At 49.4% G+C, this 20,874-nt stretch overlaps 1 protein-coding gene across 2 annotated transcripts; it reads left to right on the top strand.

The window, feature by feature from the left end:
• Positions 1 to 1,557: 1,557 nt before the first annotated feature.
• MYOZ3 (myozenin 3) lies at positions 1,558 to 20,468 on the top strand. Of its 2 annotated transcripts, none has more exons than XM_016954066.3 (7): positions 1,558 to 1,842; positions 3,704 to 3,765; positions 11,235 to 11,389; positions 12,347 to 12,400; positions 12,505 to 12,658; positions 13,092 to 13,254; positions 17,485 to 20,468. In XM_016954066.3, exons 2-7 carry the CDS (start codon positions 3,705 to 3,707, stop codon positions 17,651 to 17,653), a joined length of 756 nt encoding a protein of 251 aa, XP_016809555.1. In that variant the 5' UTR covers positions 1,558 to 1,842; position 3,704; the 3' UTR covers positions 17,654 to 20,468. The 2 variants fall into 2 exon arrangements, with proteins under 2 accessions (XP_016809555.1, XP_016809554.1); XM_016954065.3 differs by having other exon boundaries at positions 1,605 to 2,190; positions 17,485 to 20,154.
• The last annotated feature ends 406 nt before the right edge of the window (positions 20,469 to 20,874 follow it).

Consider the following 20,874-nt stretch of genomic DNA (forward strand, 5'->3'; position numbering starts at 1 on the left):
GCTGTGTCTGATGTCCTTCCCTTCTCCCCAAGCATGGAGCAGTCCATGGGACTCTGGGTGGCTGGGAATATTTGAGACACATGGGATGGGAGCTTGGGAAGAAGCAGCCATGGGGAGAGATGGGAACAACGGACAACTTGAGGCCATAGAAGTACCTGGACTGCAGTCCTGGTCCTGTCATGGACGAGCGGGGTGACCCTGGGTGAGCCCACTCCTCCAGGCCTCAGCTTCCCCATCCGTATAATGGGGAGAGTGGGTCTAGGTAAGGTCTCAGGGTGGTATTGTCCAGGCCCTGACCACAGAGCACTATCACCAGAGTGGGCAGGGCCAAGCTGGGTCAGGGCTCTGTGCTCTGAGGCTGTTTCCTCATGGCAGGGGGTGCCAGGGCAGGAAAGGCGCCACTGTAAGAGGTCCCGTCTGAGCCAGGTAGCCCCAGTGAGGCAAGGACTCGGGCCATGAGGCATCCTCTCCTGGCAGGAGTGTCCTTTGGCCAGAGAAGGGGATTGTGATCCTGCTCCCAGGTGAGGCTAAGCTTGCCCTGGGAACACACCTCACTCTTCCTCTCTAGAAGCTCAGGCCCACCAAGGGCCAGGAAGCTAAGGTCAGGGTGGTGGACAGCAGAATCTAGGCTTCTGATTTGAGAGGTGTCAGAAATACACCCCAGGATAGTCTGCCAGCACACAGACACCGGTGGTCCCCACCCTGCACCCAGCCCATCCTTGCTAGGCCCACCCTTCCCCAGGAGTGTGTGCCTTGGACCCAATCTTTATCTTCGGCTGGGGCCTCACTGCAGCACAGTGTCCCACTGCCTGCTGGTGATCTCATCCCAGTCCCCCGACACCTCAAAGTTCATCCAAAACTGACCTCAGTGTCTGCCCCCACCCCTCCTGCTCCTCCCCTTCCAGTCACCCAAGCATGAAACAGGGGAGTGGGACTCCCTTTCCTCACCTTCCACATCCAGTTCCTCACCAAGACCCAAGGGTTCTTCAAATTACCCTCAACTCCCTCTCCTCTCCATCTCCTTGTCACTGCCCTGATCCAGCCACCCCTGGTGACAGTCAGGTCCTCCTGCCTCCAGTCTGGCCCCCTCCAACCCATTTCCCACATGGCAGCAAAGATATCTTTGGAAAATGCCAATCCGATCACTCCATTTCACCACTTTAATCTTGTCAGCAACCCTTTATAAACACAGTTTCCTTTTGAAAGCCTGCTGGGATCTGGCCACTGCCCCCACTGTCTGGGCTAATCTCTCAGCACTGCCCCCAGCTCCGGCTCTACTTGCCAACCCCCTACCCATCTTTGTAGGTGACATGTCCACTGCCTGCCATGCCCCTTCTCTGCCCAGTGAACTCCCACTCATCCTTCAAGGCCCAACTCCAGTGTGTCCTCCTCTGGGAAGCCTTCTCACCCCCGACCCCAGGCTGAGCTGGTAACTCCCTCCCCTGGGCTCTCCCAGAGCCTTCCCCAAAGCTTGTTTACCCGTCTGAATCTGACCTGGCTGAGTTCCTTGAAGACAGAGCCCTGCCTTATTTATTTTCAGTCCTTAGAGAGAGGCTCAGGGAATGTGAGAAGGTAGAGGGAGGGAGGGAGGGAGGGAGGAGGGGAGAAAAGAAGGCAGGCAGGAAGGAGGCAGAAGAAGAAAGGCAGGAGAGAAGAAAGGAAGAAAAGGATAAGTCAAGCAAAGATATTGAGGAGCAATTCATTCATCCATCTGTCTATCTATCCATCCATTCCTCCCTTCGACAAATATCTACTGAGTTCCTATCAAGCACCATTCTTGGCACTAAGGATATAACAGTTAACAAGCGGAAGCTACCAGCAGCTGACCCTCAACATTTCCAGGTGACTTTGGTGTGTGCATATGTGAGTGTGTGTGTACACGTGGGTGCAAGCCCTCTGTCTGCAAAGGCCTGTTGCCAGGGCACCTGTCTTCCCTAGGGTCTGGTGCTTTTAGCCTCTGGCTCCAGCTCCTATTGCAGCCCGAAATAAGGCTGTGACCCATGGCAAGGCAGGAATGATTCTCATCAGCTGAAGCCAGAGCTGACTGCAGGGGACACCCTGCTCGCTGCCTACTGACTGCTGACCGCTGACTGCCTACAGGGACACCACGCAACTCTCAGCTTCCCGACAGAGGTGTTAATCTTGAGGGTCTAAGATTCCCTCCTGCCTATTGTGGTCCCATCCTCTCAGGTACCAGCATCCTAGGGGAGCTTGGGGAACTCAGGGGAGTGGGCAGAGGAGGTGAGCCAATCCCCAGAGCTCCTTCCCCCGGAGAGGAAGGGCCCTGCAGTGGATCTAGGGAGTTTGGGGCCCCATGCAAGCCTCGATCCTGGTTTGGGAGGAGAGGAACTCTAAGCTCTAGGTTACCCTGCATTAAATGGGGAGGGTGTGGCTAGGATTAAAGGTGGGGAATAGGTAATGGCTCTGCTCAGGACTTTGGGATTTTTAGGCAGTAGAGGGAAGCAGCTTCTCTGTAAAATGAGAGACCCTTCCCAGCATCTGTGAATTTCTGTAAAGGGAGTGTTTATCAAGAAACAGATCTGTGGACTGTGGAATCCTAAACGGTTGTGATCGAGGCATTCTCAATCATCCCATGACCCTCACCCCAAATGCATGTAGACACACTCATGTTTACATATAGTTTTAAGGGGTTTGTGAACACCTTAAAGCCCATCCATGGATCTCTGTGATTTAGCCTAACCCCCTACTGTTACAGATGGGGGAACTGAGGTGCAGAGCTGGAAAGCTACTTGTTCGCAGTTACAGAGAAAGCTAGGGACACCCACTAGACTCCAGTTGCACAATGCAGTGCCCACTGACTCCCAGAGCCTCTTGTCGGTGTTGGGGATACAGATGAAGGCAGATTGTTTTCTAAAGGAATGAGTATAGGAAAACCTGGAGGCAAAGGAGAAGGGTACCCAGGTGGGTGGTCAGTCAAGGAGCTCAAGGGCTCTGCCTCTTCTCCAGAGGGCAAGTTAAGGTACCTGGGCAAGTTAAGGGCTCTGGACCTCATTTTATTTGCAAATCTCTTCCAAGATTCTTTGAAAGTGCCATGAGATACAAATAGGGGGATGGAACAGGAGGAAGAGAAGGGACGAGGGAGAAGAGAACACCACGGAAGTTAGCCCAGTAGCGGGGAGATGGGGAGGACGGGGGACGGTTCTCTCTGCTTGGTTGGACCAGCCTGTGCCCTCAAGCCTCAGGGCCAAGTGCCAAGGATGAAAGGGGCTCACCAGCCTTGCAGACCCCAGTGTAACCCCAACCTAGTCCATCCTCCCCCTTCCCCTAACTTAAACCTCCAACTTCTTTCAGCCTTGGACTAGGACTCTCCTGGGTCAACCGATGACAGTAGTGCCTGAGACCTTTGCCTGCCCCACCCGGATGCCCCTGGCACCTACTCTCCCTCTGATCAGGATGCCAGAGCTGGGAAAAGGCCCTAGAAACCACCCCTGAAGAGACAGTGCTTCCCTAGCAACATGAAAATAGATTCGTGCAAACTTGAGCACCTCCCTCTCTTTCCCTGGGCCTCAGTCTCCTCTGCACGGAGACCCTGAAGTCCCTTCCAGCTCAGACATCCCTCGCTTGTGATTTTGGGCTGGCCTAAAGCTGTTCAGGACTGGGGCAGGGTGAACCAGAGACTGGAAGGAGGTCTGGGGAGAAATGGAGGCAGCCTGGTCCATTTATGGGGGTCTCTCCTCCACAGGATGATCCCCAAGGAGCAGAAGGGGCCAGTGATGGCTGCCATGGGGGACCTCACTGAACCAGGTAAGGTGGTTCTAGCCTCATGCCTTCCTCAGACTCCATCATTTCCTTGCTCCCAGGCTGCACTCTGGCCTGCTGGCCTCAGGCCTGGGCAGACAGGTGTGAGCTCCAGGCCAGCTCTGAGGGAGTGCCTGTAGAATTTGCTGCCTAGGCTGGGAAGCTTCCCTGAGGCACTGGGAGGGGTCTTGCCCATCTGTCCACAGACCCAGGAGCTGAGGCTGAGTGTCCCAGGCTGGGCCTTGGCTCTAAAATGACCCTGGCCCTGGCTTCATCTAAGGCCTCACCTCAGCCCCAAATTAAGCTCTGAAGACTCTGGTCCCAACTCCAGCCCTACCTGTGGCTGCAAGCTCTGCACACACTTGCCTTTGCCTGTTACTCCTGTGGGTCTCACCGAGGCCTCTGGGTGGCCCAGGATGGCTGGGCCCCATGGCTAAGAGAGGGGAGTGGAGAGAGTGGAGTAGGGTGGGAAGACAGGGGAGTGGAGAGAGTGGAGCAGGGTGGGAAGAGCAGGCTGCCCATTTGAATACAAAACTTTCTACTTAAAGCTGATTCATCAAATGAGTAAATCATTTTTATCATTTCATTAAAAAAGTTTAAATTCATTTTTATCAATTTTAGAAGACCTCTTGAGGAACTCTTGATACAATTTTGGAATCTGTTTATTTGGTCTACTTTAGAGGATTTCAGGTATTTTAAAAATTAATTTAGGGGCTGGACACAGAGGCTGATGCCTTTAATCCCAGCACTTTGGGAGGCTGAGGTGGAAGAATTGCTTGAGCCCAGGAGTTTGAGACCAGCCGGGGCAACATGGTGAGACTCCATCTCTAAAAAAAAAAAAAATTAGCCAGGCATGGTGGCACATGCCTGTGGTCCCAGCTACTCAGGAGGCTGAGGCAAGAGGATCGTTTGAGCCTAGGAGTTGGAGGCTATAGTGAGCTACGGTTGTGCTACTGCACTCCAGCCTGGGCGACAGAGTGAGACTCTGTCTCTAAAAAAACAAAAAAAAGAAAAAGAAAAAAATTAATTCAACTAAGTCAGAGTTCTCAAGCTTTATTGTGAATCATAATGATTTGATGTTGGTTAAGCATACAGAGTCCCAGCATCTACTCCTGAGGATTCTGACTCAGGGGACCTAAGTTAGGACTTGTGCATTTGCCTTCAGCGTGCTAAGGAGTCAGTCATATTTCATGACTTCATATGTGGCATCCTTTTAACCTATTTTGTGTGCTCTTGCCTCCTTTTGTTGATGTCCAGTTTCTTCCCCCACCCTGATTTTGTAGCTGAAATATGCACATTCTATGGGTACTGACGCTCTAACTAGAAGGGTCAGGCAATGCATTCTCTTTTCTCTTGGGGAGTTCATTACAGACCCCCAAATATGGAGACACATCATTGATACAGGACTTGAAATATATAACTTGTTGATTATTGCTGAGGTACTGACTAAAGACAATTTTGAAACAAAAGTAGGAAGAAAAAATAAATCTCATAATCTCACTACCTAAAGACGGCCACTGTAAAGTAAAAGTTATAAAAATGTTTACCATCATTGCATGCTTACTATGTGGCAGACACTTTGCTAAGAGAAAAGTATCCTTTATGCTTTGTGTCATTTCATCCCCACCACAACTCTCTAAGTTAGATATTCTCATTTTGGAAATGAGAATATTGAGGCTCAGAGGAGCAGGTGATCACATCTGGTAGGTGGTAGAGCTGCAATTTGACTCCAGGTCTCTTTGTCTTCAGAGCTGTTTCTTTATTACATGGTTACAATGATAATACATCACTTTTTAAAAAAAAAATTCACTTGCCATTGACTTGGCATACATTAAAAAAATTTGTTGAATTCAGACAAAACAGACATGAACAGCTTTGAAAGTTCATCATAATGGAACCATCTGGAGATAACCACTGTTAACATATTTATGTAAATTCTTTTTCTGTTCATATATGGATGTCTTTATATAAACATACATACACATGGGCTAAATACTATATGCTATGTTCTTTGGCTTTTTTTTTTTTTTTTTCATTTAGCAGCATTCCATCCTAGTATGATTTATCTCACGCCTTCCTTCCCCGTGCTTACCAGCTTTCTGCTGTTTGGACACGTCATGTGTGTTTAACCATCCCCTGACGGTGGTCATGAGGGTTGTCTGGGGTGAGATCCTTCGGGGCAGAACAGAGGAGCCTTGTGCAAGTGACTTATTGAGAACGTGCTCTCGGAAGGGAAGGAGGAATGCAGCCTAGGGTGGGGTACTGCTGAGCAAGGATGTGGGCTCAGCGGCTGTCCAGTTCAGTGTGACCCCGCGGGGAGCTCTCGAGCATGAATTGCTCCACAGAATTCATCCCACCTGAGGCAAGGGCGCTGTGGAGCATCCATTCCACTGGCAGTTCTCTGTAGAAGGTGGTGGTGTGAACTCTTAGCCACTAATAAGGGGCATCTGGCAGCATCCACCACAAGACTGAGTCCCAGTTTTCACAATTTTAAACCCCACTGCAATAAACATTCTTATACATGTATCTTTGGACATATTTATTCAACTTTTTCCCCGAGAATAAATTCCTAGAAATAGAAATACTCAGTCAAATAGGTTTTATCTTTTTTTATTTTTTAATAGAGACAGGGTCTTGCTATATTGCCCAGGCTGGTCTTGAACTCCTGGGCCCAAGCAATCCACCCACTTTGCCCTCTGCAAGTGCTGGGATTATAGTTGTGAGCCACTGTGCCTGCCATTTTTTTTTTTTTTAAATATTGAGCTCAGCTGGGGGAGGTGGCTCACGCCTGTAATCCCAGCACTTTGGGAGACTGAGGCAAGCGGATGACCTGAGATTGGGAGCTCGAGACCAGCCTGACCAACATGGAGAAACCCCATCTCTACTATAAATACAAAATTAGCCAGGCGTGGTGGTGCATGCCTGCAATTCCAGCTACTCGGGAGGCTGAGGCAGGAGAATCGCTTGAACCCGGGAGGCAGGGGTTGCAGTGAGCCGAGATCGTGCCATTGCACTCCAGCCTGGGCAACAAGAGTGAAACTCGTCTAAAAAAAAAAAAAAAAAAGAACAATATTGAGCTCAGCTCATCTGTATAGTATTTCAGAATATGATACTGAGGGTGCTTTATTATGTATTTAGGTATAACTATTCTTTTATATTTTTAAGTAGGCAGTACACTTTCTTGTTAAAAACAATTACAACAAAACAGTGTAAACAATTTCCAACCCTCCTCCTTTATATGTCCCATGGTCACTGCTATGGTGACATGTCTCCTTGCAGATTTTTCAATGCATGCAAAAACACATACTTATTTTTTAATATAGAAATGGGGGCCGGGCGCGGTGGCTCACACCTGTAATCCCAACACTTTGGGAGGCTGAGGCGGGCAGATCACTTGTGGTCAGGAGTTTGGGACCAGCCTGGCCAACATGGTGAAACCCCATCTCTGCTAAAAATACAAAAATTAGCCATGCATGGTGGCTCATACCCGTAGTCCCAGTTACTTGCGAGACTGAGGCAGGAGAATCACTAGTACCCAGGAGGCAGAGGTTGCAGTGAGCCGAGATTGCACCACTGCACTCCAGCCTGGGCAACAGAGCAAGACTCTGTCTCACAAAAAAAAAAAAAAAAAATATATATATATATATACACACACACATATATATATAAAATATAGTTATATAATATATAATATAAATGGGATCTTAGAATACCTATTCTTCTGAATCTTACTTTCCCCTCCAATTAATTTATACTGGATTTCTTTTTTTCTTTTTTTTTTGAGACAGCATCTCACTCTTTTGCCCAGACTGGAGCACAGTGACATGATCTCAGCTCATTGCAAACTTCACCTCCACCTTCAAGCAATTCTTGTGCCTCAGCCTCCCAAGTAGCTGAATTACAGGCACACGCCACCATGCCTGGCTAATTTTTGTATTCTTAGTAGAGAAGGGGTTTTGCCATGTTGGCCAGGTTGGTCTTGAACTCCTGACCTCAAGTGATCCACCCTCCTCTGCCTCCCAAAGTGCTGGGATTATGGGTGTGAGCCACTGCGCCCGGCCTATAAGTGGATTTCTTTCTGTTCTTAGCACATAAAAAGTGTCCTTTATGTGTCCGTTGAAAGAATAAAAAAAAATCAGTGTCCTTTTTAGACAGCTATTTAGGATTCCATTGACTGGCATGAATCACAGCACCCAAGTGACCCCCAGTACTGCCTGGTAGCCATGTCCATCTCCCTAGTTCATTCACTATCTCATGCTGCTCCCTTAATGACTTTGGCAACCCCTCTTCTCAAACCTCCAATACCTCCTTGCACAACCTCATTCTCGGCTAAAGACCTTGCTTCTTATTCCACTGAGAAAAATAGAGTAACCAGAAGAGAACATCTGCAAGCATCCTCCGCCACATCTGTCTACTTGCTTGCATCTGCACCCGTGTTTGTGGTTTTCCTTTCTGATATGGTGGATGGACTCTCTTCATACCTGCCTGGTGCCAATTCCTCTGGCTGGGCTCTGGAAACCCAGCTCTCCTGTCACTCCTGCTCAAGGACATTCCTTCAGCAATTCTCCCCTCTCTCTATTGCATTGTCAAATGTTCCCATCAGTTAACGCACATGCTGTTATTTCTCCATTTTTACAAACAAACAAACAAACCCCTCTTGATCCCATAGCTGTCTGTAGCCAGGATCCTTTAAAGCCCAACTCTTCCAAGCAGTTGTCTATATTGTTCTTACCAATCCTCTCTTTCTCTCTTTTTGACATTTTATTAGTCAATTTCCAAAGACACATACAAGTAGGGAGTACATGGTCCCTCCTTCATTCCTAAATTTCAAAGCTAATACCAAAAAGCATGTCGTTTCACCCCGCAAATTCTTCAGAATGCATCAAAATAATAAAGGGGCATTTCCTTACATGCCACAAAGATATTAGCATACTGAACAAAATTTGCAGTAATGATTTGATACCATTTAATAAGCAGTCTGTATTCAACCTTCTTCAGTTTTCTAGTTTGTTTTCATCAGCATCCGAACAAGGGCCACAGTTTTTATTTGGTTGCTATGGCTCCTAAATCTCCTTTAATCTAAAGCAACCCTTCCGCCCCTTTTTTCCATGTCACTCACTTGTTTGAAAAACCAGGCCAGTTGTCCTGTAGAATGTCCTGCGTCCTGGATTTGGCTTATCGCTTCCTCATGGTGTGGTTAAACTTGTTCTTCTGTCCATTTTCTCTTGAACCCTCTCCAGTTAGGCTTTCACACCCAAACACTCCATAGAAACTGCTTTAGTGAAAATTACCAATGACCTTGTGTTACTAAATATAATAGTGGATTTTCAGCCCTCATCTTCCTTGACACATCAGCAGCACTTGGCTCTGTTAGTCTCTCTATCATACCTGAAATGCTTTCATCATTTATTTCCAGGATGCCATCCTCTTTAGTCTCTTCCTATGTTGTGGGCTGCTCCTGCCCAGGCTCCTGGCTTGGTTCCTCCTCACCGCCTCACTGTAAATGTTGGAGGCCCCGGGCTCCGTCTCTGGTCCTCTTTACCTATTCTCATTTCTTTATGATCTCATCCAGCCTCCCAGCTTAAAATACCATTTATGGAGCTGGAATATGAACGTATGTGTATCTGATTTTAGAGATGGACTAGGCAGGCCGTGCTGCCCACACAGGGCTCTCACCTGCCAAGGTCCTCACCATTCTGTCCCCTCTGTCCTGCAAAAGGCTTCCTTTGTTGGCCAAACGTGAAAGTTTGAATTTGGCTGGTAGGAAAAGCACAGAGGATAGGGATGGGTCTCAAACTACTAAGAACAGCCATCACCCTGAAAATCCTCTAAATAGCTGTAAAGACTAGTTCCAACTATGAGAAAAGAAATAAATGTGATGTTCTTCATTGAAAAACAACAACAACAAATACCAGTAAATACCAGTAAAAGCTCATGATGCCCAACATTTCACCTCCAGGGAAGTTTTCTCCAGATTCACACATCTGTCTCCCTCCTCAGCACCACTACTTAGATGCCTACAAGTCTCCTCAAACTTAGTGTGCCCAGTTTTGGAGATAATTAGCAGAGTTTGGATATGGACTAGATATTAGGTAAAACAAAAATTTGTTCACTTGGAAAGGTGGAGATCTTTAACTTGTAAAGATCTTGATAAAACAAGTTACAGGCCGGGAGCGGTGGCTCACGCCTGTAATCCCAGCACTCTGGGAGCCCGAGCGGGGCGGATCACAAGGTCAGGAGTTCGAGACCAGCCTGGCCAACATGTTGAAACCCCATCTCTACTAAAAATACAAAAATTAGCTGGGCGTGGTGGGGCGTGCCTGTAATCCAGCTACTCAGGAGCCTAAGGCAGGAGAATTGCTTGAACCCGGGAGGCAGAGGTTGCAGCGAGCCGAGATTGTGCCATTGCACTCCAGCCTGGGCGACATCTCAAAAAAAAAAAAAAGTTACAAAACATGTATGCTATAATTTTATTTTGGTTAAAACCTCATAGGAATATAGTCGTTGAAAAAGATATGAAAGGACATACACTAAGGTGTTAATAGTGGCAGTCTCTGGGTGATAGATAATGGTATTTTTCTCTTTTTTGTCTGATATCTGTATTTTCCAACTTTCCTCAGGGCCCATATATGCTTTTTTTTTTTTTTTTTTTTTGATGGAAAATCACTCTGTCACCCAGGCTGGAGTGCAGCAATGCAATCTCGGCTTACTGCAACCTCCACCTCCTGGGTTCAAGTGATTCTCCTGCCTCAGCCTCCGGAGTGGCTGGGATTACAGGCAGGTGCCACCTACGTCCAGCTAATTTTTCTACTTTTAGTAGAGATGGGTTTTTGCCATGTTGGTCAGGCTGGTCTCGACCCCTTGACCTCAGGTGATGTGCCTGCTTTGGCTTCCCAAAGTGCTGGGATTACAGGCGTGAGCCACCGCGCCCGGCCCATATATGCTTTTTTATAATGATAAAAGGCTATTTTAAAGTTAAAAGAACACAGGTCTAAAACTGAACTCCTGATCTTTCCCAGAACCTTCTCCTCCCTTTGCCTTCCCCATCTCCGTGAATGGCTGCTCTATCCTTCCAGTGGCTCAGGCCAGAAACCTTGCAGTCATCCTCTCTCGCTCATTGCCCATACCCATGGCTTACCTTTAGAAAATATCGAGAATCTGACCATTTCTCACTACCTCCACCATTATGGGCAAAGACCTGCACGGGGAATTCATGCAATAAACACAAATGGCCAAAGAACTTCGGAAACAGTGCTTAACTTCACTGAGCAACAAACACATGCAAATTAAACTCTGAGGTGTCATTTTTGCTCATCAGGTGGGCAAAGATTTCAAACAATCATGACACCCGGTGTCGGCAAGCTTGGTGAGAAACAGGCATTCTTACTACACACAGCATGCCATGCTTCGAGAGGTGGGGCCTGGAGTGTATGGGGGATGGGTTGGTGAGAGCCCGCTCTGGCCTTTCCTGGCAGTCCCTACGCTGGACCTGGGCAAGAAGCTGAGCGTGCCCCAGGACCTGATGATGGAGGAGCTGTCACTACGCAACAACAGAGGGTCCCTCCTCTTCCAGAAGAGGCAGCGCCGTGTGCAGAAGTTCACTTTCGAGTTAGCAGCCAGCCAGCGGGCGGTGAGTAAGCCACCATTGTGCTCATGGGGAAAATGAGGACCACAGAGAGCCACTGGTTAGCCTAAAGTCAAACGGTAAGCCAGGCTGAGGACTGTGATGTTCCCATCAGATTAGGCTCCTGCCTTTCGGTGTGATCCTTGAAAAGTGTTATCTTTTTAGGCATCTCTCCCTCGATACAGAACAAAGTAAACAAAGTGGATTAGGGGGTTGAGGATAAGCCGTGGAGTGAAGGGACTCTGGCTCCTACCAAAAAAAAAAAAAAAAAAAAGCTAAGACAGGCATGCACTCTAGGCTAAATTTGCAGCAGGCTGGATCTAGTTTAGACTTGGGCCTGATCTAAGATGGAAAATGTAGAATGCCCTTTTTTCTTCTTCCCACCGGAGAAAGGAAAGGCCATGGAATAATCTGCTGGTGGAGAAGAAAGGCAAGAAGGGTTTTTCCCTTGGCTTCAGAAAGGCAGCAGGCAGTTCCAGATACTTCTAAGGAAGCCAGGGCTATTCCATCCACCCTCCACTTAATTTCTGGGCTAGACAGGAGGCAACTGAGAGGGAGTGATGTGGCAGAAAAATAAAGATGGCAAAACACCCGCCTTTGCTATGTGCCTAAGACAATGCTAGCTAAGCACTTTGCAGGTATCTCATTTAATGCTCAAAGACCCCTCTGAGGAAGAGATCTTCATCACCATCATCCTCATTCTATCGAGAAGGACATTGAGGCTCAGGGAAATTAAGTATCTTGCCCAGACTCGGCATTACAATAGCAATTAACATATATCGAGTATTTCTCGGTCCCAGGCACTGGGTTTAGCGTTGTAAACTAGTAACTCATCCTTGTTCCCCGATGATGGGCGTTAGGATTCTTGCCTCCCCCCCGCCTTTTTTTTTTTGGTGGAGGGAGAACCCTGGTCCCCTGCCCCGCTGAGCCTCTCTGCGGTTTATTCTACCCCCTCGCTCCCAGATGCTGGCCGGAAGCGCCAGGAGGAAGGTGACTGGAACAGCGGAGTCGGGGACGGTGAGCGTGGAGGGGAGCTCCCTGGAAGGGAAGCTGGGGGAAGGGGAGAGCGGCTGGGGGCGGGAGGTCGTCGGTGGCCTCTGAGACCCCGCCCCTGTGCCCAGGTTGCCAATGCCAACGGCCCTGAGGGGCCGAACTACCGCTCGGAGCTCCACATCTTCCCGGACTCACCCGGGGCCTCACTCGGGGGTCCCGAAGGCGCCCACCCTGCAGCCGCCCCTGCTGGGTGCGTCCCCAGCCCCAGCGCCCTGGCGCCAGGTGAGTGGCCTCCTCGGGTCCCGGGACCAGGGCTGGGGGGCCTGAAGCATGGGTGTGCTCCCCATGGGGCAGGGAGAGCACCCAGAAGGCTAGTCCGCCCCCTTCCCCAACACACACGCGCACGCGTGCATTCCCCTCGCCAGACCACGAGCCGGAGGGGCGCCGCGCCCCAGGTCACACAGCGAGTCAGCCAAGGCCAAGACCAACCCGCGCTGCGAACTCGTGGCTTCCTCACTGCAGTCCTCCGTGTTTCCTGGGATGGGGAGGGGTCTCCTGTGCTGGAGCAACTGTGGCATCCCATTCCCGCACTCCTCTCCCCTAACTCCGATCTTCCCTCCTCCAACCGCGTCCGCGGAATGGGGGTGGGGCGAGGTGGGGTTGGGGACTGAGGGTGGAAGAACGGAGGCGCTCCCTTCCCCCTCTCCGCCCCTAGGCTATGCGGAGCCGCTGAAGGGTGTCCCGCCAGAGAAGTTCAACCACACCGCCATCCCCAAGGGCTACCGCTGCCCCTGGCAGGAGTTCGTCAGCTACCGGGACTACCAGAGCGATGGCCGAAGTCACACCCCCAGCCCCAACGACTACCGAAATTTCAACAAGTAAGACGGGGCGGGCAGCCGGGGGACAGACCGGGAGGGGCGGGAAGTCAGTCACAGCCACAGCGGGAGCCTGCGTTTCCTGAGCACTTTCTGCAGGCCAGGCTCTGTCCCCAGCGCTTTCTATTCATTGACTGAGCTCTGGCTGGAACAGCGCCTCCGCACCTAGTAGGTGCTCAGTAAACGTGGGGGAAATGAAGAGTGAAGGTGCCGCACATCTTGGATCCTCTCCAGGACATGGTGGGCGGGTGCTATGAGCTTTGCTGTTCTGCAGATGAAGAGGCTGCGGCTCAGGAATATGAACAACCCGGCCAAAGCCACAAAACAAGGAAGCACCGGCAGGGCCGGGGTTCAGGTCTGGGTTTGTCTGACTCCAGAGCCCAGTGCCTTGTTCTCCATGGCTGCTGTGTGCTACCTCTTTGATGAACATCTAGATTTGTGTCCTTCTCAGAGGGGTCCCCAGATTTCAGCAGTTCGAGGCCAGCCCAGCTTTTCCTTTCACCAATGGCCTAGAAGAGGCCAACAAGGTAGCTGTGAGGCTGCCCCAAAGTGGAGAGTGGCAGTGAAACATTGGACGCCAGAATGAGGGCCACAGAACAGTGGCCTATATTGGTTTAGAGCATGAGGCCTCCACGTGGACTTAAATGCAGACCCCAGGCCTGCCCGTGTTGACCTTGGGCAAGTGACTTGACCTCTCTGAGCCTCCATTGCCCCACTTGTAAAATGAGGGGTTTATAGTACCTACTTCATAAAGTTGCTATGGAGATGACATGAGAAGCCATAAGTAAAGTTTCTGGCAAGTAAGACACTTGCAACAAACAATAGCTATTATTGTTGTTGTTGTTGTTGTTGTTGTTGTTGTTATTAGAGACAGAGTCTCACACTGTCACCCGTGCTGGAGTGCAATGGCGCAATCTCAGCTCACTGCAACCTCTTCCTCCTGGGTTCAAGCGATTCTCCTGCCTTAGCCTCCCTAGTAGCTGGGATTACAGGCGCCCACCACCACGCCCGGCTAATTTTTTGTATTTTTAGTAGAGACAGGGTTTCACTATGTTGGCCAGGCTGGTCTCGAACTCTTGAACTCGTGATCCACCCGCCTTTGCCTCCCAAAGTGCTGGGATTACAGGCATGAACCACTGCCCCCGGCCTATTATGATTATTATTTACAGCTGAGATGAGGTTTGGACAGGGGAGAGCTTGAAAGGGATACATTTACCATTCTGCACTGGGGGCCTGAAAACAAACCATAGGAATCAAGACAGGAGCTTGGCACTGGGGGAAGGCCTTGGGCTGAGGAGTGCATGTTAACTGCATTGGCTTCCTTGGTCTGGTGCTGTTTTTGAATATGCTCCTCTGGTTTGGGCTGCATTTAGTGAGGAAAAGGGGAGTCCACAGAGAGGACGCCACGGTCCTGCTCTTCTGGCATTTGCTCAGACCACACGTGGAGACTGTGTCTGTCTAAGACAGACGGGTGGGCGCCAGAGCCTAGCTAGGCCTGGAAAATCAGCACATATGAGGAAGGGCTGAAGGAACTGGGGGTGATCTGCCTTGAGAAGAGACAGCTCCAGAGGGATGTGACTGCCCTCAAATATCTGAATAGGCAGAGACTTCCTGATGGGAAGAATTGGGCTTAGCATGCGCTGTGTGAGTCACGAGCCATTAACAGACATTCTGGAGTTCCCTGGCAGGCAGGACTGCCCTATCTCCTCCTGGGCCCTCAGACCCTGCCTGCCCAGCCATTTGAAACCTGCAGCAGACATTCAGTCCTGGCAGGCAGCTTCCAGGCTGGGCCACTCAGGTTGCATCTCCCACTGATCTCAGGCCTCAAGTATGACAGCAAGGCACATTCCCACCAGCAGAAAGAGGCTCTTAGGGAGCCCTGCACCCAGACCTCTTCTGAGGGAGAAAGACCAACTGAGGCATAGAGAAGAGAAACAGCAGTTTGGGTGGCCAAGATGTGCTCAGCTTCCAGGGTCCTGGGCTCCCAGTCAAGGGCCTGACTGTGGGCCTTGCATGGCTTGGACACCACCCAGCCTGTTCCTGTGAGGCCTGGCTGTTGCCACCAAAACTGGGGTGGTCCAGGCAGAAATGCTTTCCTGGCTGGGACCCAGGCCCTGGCTCAAGGTTTGTCTTTCCACCCCAGAGGCACGCACTCTCCTCTTCCCACTGGTCCCAGGCTGCTGGAAAAATAACACAAGCAATGATTTTTATTTTTCTTAAAATTAACAAACAGTATTAAGGCCGGGCGCAGTGGCTCATGCCTGTAATCCAACTTTGGGAGGCTGAGGGAGGCGGATCACTTGAGGTCAGAAGTTCAAGACCAGCCTGGCCAACATGGTGAAATCTCATTTCTACTAAAAATACAAAAATTAGCTGGGCTTCTTGGCACACACTTGTAATCCCAGCTACTCAGGAGGCTGAGGTGGGAGAATCGCTTGAACCTGGGAGGCGGAGGTTGCAGTGTGCCGAGATCCTTCTACTACACTCTAGCCTGAGTGACAGAGCAAGACCCTGTCTCAAAACAAAACAAAACAAAACAACAACAAAAAAGTATTATTAAAATCACATACATAGGTTCTCTTTTAAAAAATGTTAGGCAAATAAATGTAGAGCCCCTTTGCTCACCATCCTCCAATCCCAGTTGCCTTCCCAAAGGTAACATGGTTGTCAGGCTGGCCTGAATGGGCTCAGAACATTTTGTGTGGGCAGCTGCATGCCTGTAGGGGGAATGGCGTTTGTGTGCGTGTGTGTGTGTGTGTGTGTGGGTGTGTGTAATACTTTGCACTTCATTCTGTTAACTTGCTTTTTTTACTCAACATTACGCTTTCGAAATCTACCATACTAATACGTAGAGCTCTAGTTCCTTTTAAGCTGCTGTATAGTTTTCTTTTTCTTTTTTTTCCGCGGGGTGGGGCAGAGTTTTGCTTTTGTGGCCCAGGCTGGAGTGCAATGACACAATCTCAGCTCACTGCAACCTCTGCCTCTCAGGTTCAAGCAATTCTTCTGCCTCAGCCTCCCAGGTAGCTGGAATTACAGTCACCCACCACCATGCCCAGCTAATTTTTGTGTTTTTACTAGAGACGGGGTTTCACCATGTGGGCCAGGCTGGTCTCGAACTCCTGACCTCAGGTCATCGGCCCTCCTCAGCCTCCCAAAGTGTTGGGATTACAGCCGTGAGCCACCGTGCCCAGCCTGCTGTATAGCTTTCTATCGTGTGAGCATGCTCTATCTGTCTTGCCCATTTCTCTGCTAGTGGACACGTGGGTTGTTTCTGGTTTGTCACTAATGTGCTGCTCAGGTCTGCATCCCAGTGCCTACGCGCCTGTGCTTTCCTAAGCCATGTGCTCGGAGGTGAAGATGCGGGGTGACATAGTTCACACATTTCAGGTTAGAAAGATCCTGCCAAATTGTCTTCTGTGGTAGCAGCACTGGCTTACCCTCTAACCAGCAGCATGTGTGAAACTTTTCCCCCGCCATCTCACCAACTTTGCCCAGTTACCACATTATTTCATCGTGCCAGTGTCCTGGAGGAGAAATGGCATGTCAGTTGTAATCTGCATTTTCCCCCTGATTTTCAGTGCTCTTTCTAATGCTCTCTTCTCTCTCTAGTTTTGGGCCTTTTGTCCTAAGGGGAGCTTACTGAAGGGGAGTCTAGAGTCTTGCCTAGGACAAGTCAATTCTGACTCCATCGGCTTCACTTCTATTGCTAAGCAACGAACCACCCAAGTAGGCGCAGACTTGGAAATGGGCAAAGTTGAAAAAAACCTCTTAAGATGTACAGAATTGCTGGGTGCAGTGGCTCACGCCTGTAATCCCAGCACTTTGGGAGGCCGAGATGGGCGGATCATGAGGTCAGGAGTTTGAGACTAGCCTGGCCAACATGGTGAAACCCCGTCTCTACTAAAAATACAAAAATTAGCCGGGCATGGTGGCACGTGCCTGTAATCCCAGCTACTCAGGAGGCTGAGGCAGGAGAATTGATTGAATCTGGGAGGCGGAGGTTGCAGTGAGCTGAGATCACCCCACTGCGCTCCAACCTGGGTGACAGAGCGAGACTCTGTCTCAAAAAAAAAAAAAAAAAAAAAAAAAAGATGTACAGAATCTTGCCGTATAGAAAGGAAAATTGAGGCTCAGAGAGCGGCAGGGAGGGGCCCATATATGGTGATCCACATGTCAGTGTACTGCTGTCCCTGTTCCACACAGCCCACCTCTCCTGCTGCTCTCTTTCTCCAGGACCCCGGTGCCATTTGGAGGACCCCTCGTGGGGGGCACTTTTCCCAGGCCAGGCACCCCCTTCATCCCGGAGCCCCTCAGTGGCTTGGAACTCCTCCGTCTCAGACCCAGCTTCAACAGAGTGGCCCAGGGCTGGGTCCGTAACCTCCCAGAGTCCGAGGAGCTGTAGCCCTAGCCTGAATCTTCAGTTCCCCAGTCTTGGGGGCCTGGTAACATCCGGAGCCAAGACTTGTGGACAGCACTTCACAGTTTAAGAAGGGCCTTCACACACAAAACCTGATTGCAAATGGCTTCAGAGGTCACCAAGTTCAGTAGTCCCAAAACATGGGTGTGCTTCAAAATTACCTGGGGATGTTGTTCCAAATACAGATAACTGGACTGTCCCAGACTTGCAGCATCAGAGTCTCCTGAGTCGAGGAATCTGTATTATTAATAGCAACCAGGGCCGGGTGTAGTGGCTCACGCCTGTAATCCCAGCACTTTGGGAGGCCGAGGCAGGAGGATCACCTGAGGTCAGGAGTTTGAGACCAGTCTGGCCAAAATAGTGGAACCCCGTCGCTACTAAAAATACAAAAATTAGTCGGACATGGTGGTGCATGCCTGTAATCCCAGCTATTTGGGAGGCTGAGACAGGAGAATCACTTGAACTAGGAGGCAGAGGTTGCAGTGAGCCGAGATTGCGCCACTGCACTCCAGCCTGGACAACAGAGTGAGACTCCTTCTCAAAAGTAAATAAATAAATAGCAACCAGTACTCCAGGTGATTCCAGCATAACTTATCCATGGTTTGTGTCATTAGGAGTCAACATCCACACCTCTGCTCTTTCCTGTTCCTGTAGTGTACACTCCCCCGGTGACAGGGTGCTCACTGGCACCCCATCTTCCTGTGAATAACTCAAATAATTAGAAAATGTTCCTTTTACTGAGATGCAGTTGGTCTTCATCTATTCATGCTCTAAACAGTTCCTAAGCGCTGACTGTGCGCTAGACACTGCCAGGCCCGGGCCTCGAGGAGGAAAAGACAGTAGGGAAGACATTATAGAGCATGAAGTCACCATAATTTTCCCTAAAGCACGCTTATTGACAATTGAGGAACAAAGTGTTGTGGAGCAGAAGAAGGAGTCCCTCACCCTAGGTGTGAGATGGGATTCTGGAAGCTTCCTGAAGGATTTGAGTGGGACCTTGTGGGAGGCGTGAGAGTCCATGAAGAGAAGGGGGTGTGAGGGGGAGGGTATTTCTGGAAAGTGGACCAGCATGTGCAAAAATATGGAACTGAGCACGGGTGCAGGGTGTTCTGCAGAAGGGAGAAGGCTGTGCTAGAGGAGCCGGTGAGGGCCAGCATGGGGTGGGCTTCACTAAGGAAATGGGGAAGGTTTTAGTGATGGGTCTTGCTGGGTGCTGTGTGGGGCGCATATTGGAGAAGGGTAATGCCAGAAGCCAGGAAGCCTGCAAGGGATGAGGCCATGGGAATGGAGAGAAGGGGCCACCCGCTGGGCACCTAACAGGACAGGTGCAAAGTGGGGTGCTTATTAAGATTCCTTCTTTCCACTCCATTTTGAGCAGGCTGCTTAAAGTGGTGGTGATGATGATGGTGATGATGGCAGCTTTATATTGAGTGCCTCAGTGCTTGGGCTGGTAGTAGTTTCTCTACATATCTTATTTCTAATTCTCAGAACAACCCTGAGAGAAAGATATTGTTGTCCCCACTTTACAGATGTGGATATTTAGGCCAAAAGGAGGAAGTGACTTGTCCAGGGGCAGAGACCAAATGGGAATCTGATTCCAGTGGATGTCTCTTTTCAGTGCACTGGGTGGTCAATGCCCACTCGCTCTGAAATCATCTGACTGTGATGCCCTGCCTTGGAGTTTAGAAGTTGAGTGCAGGCTTGGGAGTCAGACTGGATGGGGTAGGTTCTAACTCTGCCACTGCTAGCCGGATGAACTTGAGCAAGTCATTTCACATCTCCAAGCCTCTATTTCTCCAAGTGTAAGATGAGGACAAGTATAAAACCTCCTTTATGGGTTTGTTGTGAACACAGTGCAGGGCACATTTATAATAAGAGCTCAGTCAATGGTAGGTTTCATGCAACTGCTGCTCTAGGCTGGAAAAGTTGTTCTTGCACTGGATGCAGCATGAGAAGCTGGCTGCTAAGATGTCACTGGGGGTCAGTAAAGCTGAAGCCTGAAGGAAAGCCTCTCATTGCTGTAGAGCTCTCCCTGCCTCTCTCTCTGGGGGCGATGGGGAAGGTCAGGAGTCCAGCCCATTCCCAGGGTGTGTGGGATAGCGATTGCATTTTCCTTTTGCTCTGGAGTTTCACTCCCCTTCTGGGTCCCAAGGGCCCAATGGCCTGACTTTTAGAATTGCTTGCAATTGGTGTTTTCTCTTGAATTTGGGGGCTGCCATTTAAAGCCAGGTTTCCATGAGCTGAAGACCAGCCATTCAAGAGTCTGAAAAGTAGACAAGAGGACTCCAGTTGCCTCGGGTTGGTTCTGCTGTGCTCTGGAAAGTAACTGCAGCCACCGGGTATGAAAAGGAGCCTGGTGGGGAGACCACTGCACCCAAAACAAATCCTTTCTTCTTCTGAGAATGTGACTTTTTCTGGTGTTGTGAAAAAGAAAAAAAAAAGAATGCTCATTGTAAAAATAAAAAAATAATAATAATAAGCAAGGAGTAAAATGTGAAGTGTCTGCCCACATAGTCCTCCCACGTACATATGTACACCTTCCTACCTCTGCCATTCCTACACACCAGAGGTAACCACTGATGACAATTTGGTCCTTCTAGAATTGTGGAATTATTTGAATGGATAAATATGTGCATGTGTATATAGATGCATACCCACATAGGCATGTCTTTGTTTTAATGGAATCATACTATATGGATTGTTCTGTATCATGCTGCTTTATTTAAGAAGTAAAATTTGGATCCTGAAAAAGCAAATCACTCACCTTTCATGTAATTTGAGATTACATGGAATAAATTATAAGAAATCTTTCATATAGGCTGGGCGTGGTGGCTAACACCTGTAATCCCAGCACTTTGAGAGGCCAAGGTGGGCAGATCACTTGAGGTCAGGAGTTCGAGACCAGTCTGGCCAACATGGTGAAACCCCATCTCTACTAAAAATACAAGAATTAGCCAGGCATGGTGGTGTGTGCCTGTAATCCCAGCTACTCGGGAGGCTGAGGCATGAGAATCGCTTGAACCCAGGAGGCGGAGGTTGCAGTAAGCTGAGATTGCACCACTGCACTCAGCCTGAGCGACAGAGCAGGACTCCATCTCAAAATAAATAAATAAATAAGAAAAGAAATCCTTCATATAAAATTCTATATTTTTGCCTGTTTTTGTTCTTCCCATAAATTAAATCATACAGTGATATGGAAATGAAAA

This window comes from Pan troglodytes, chromosome 4, assembly GCF_028858775.2.
Source record: "Pan troglodytes isolate AG18354 chromosome 4, NHGRI_mPanTro3-v2.0_pri, whole genome shotgun sequence".
NCBI classification, from domain to species: domain Eukaryota; kingdom Metazoa; phylum Chordata; class Mammalia; order Primates; family Hominidae; genus Pan; species Pan troglodytes.

Excerpts from the sequence above, each read along its gene's own strand:
- MYOZ3 (XM_016954066.3), top strand. The coding sequence starts at position 3,705 with ATGATCCCCAAGGAGCAGAAGGGGCCAGTGATGGCTGCCATGGGGGAC. Across the intron at positions 3,766-11,234 it reads GGGGGACCTCACTGAACCAG|TCCCTACGCTGGACCTGGGC; the intron begins GTAAGGTGGTTC and ends CTTTCCTGGCAG. Across the intron at positions 11,390-12,346 it reads TAGCAGCCAGCCAGCGGGCG|ATGCTGGCCGGAAGCGCCAG; the intron begins GTGAGTAAGCCA and ends CCTCGCTCCCAG.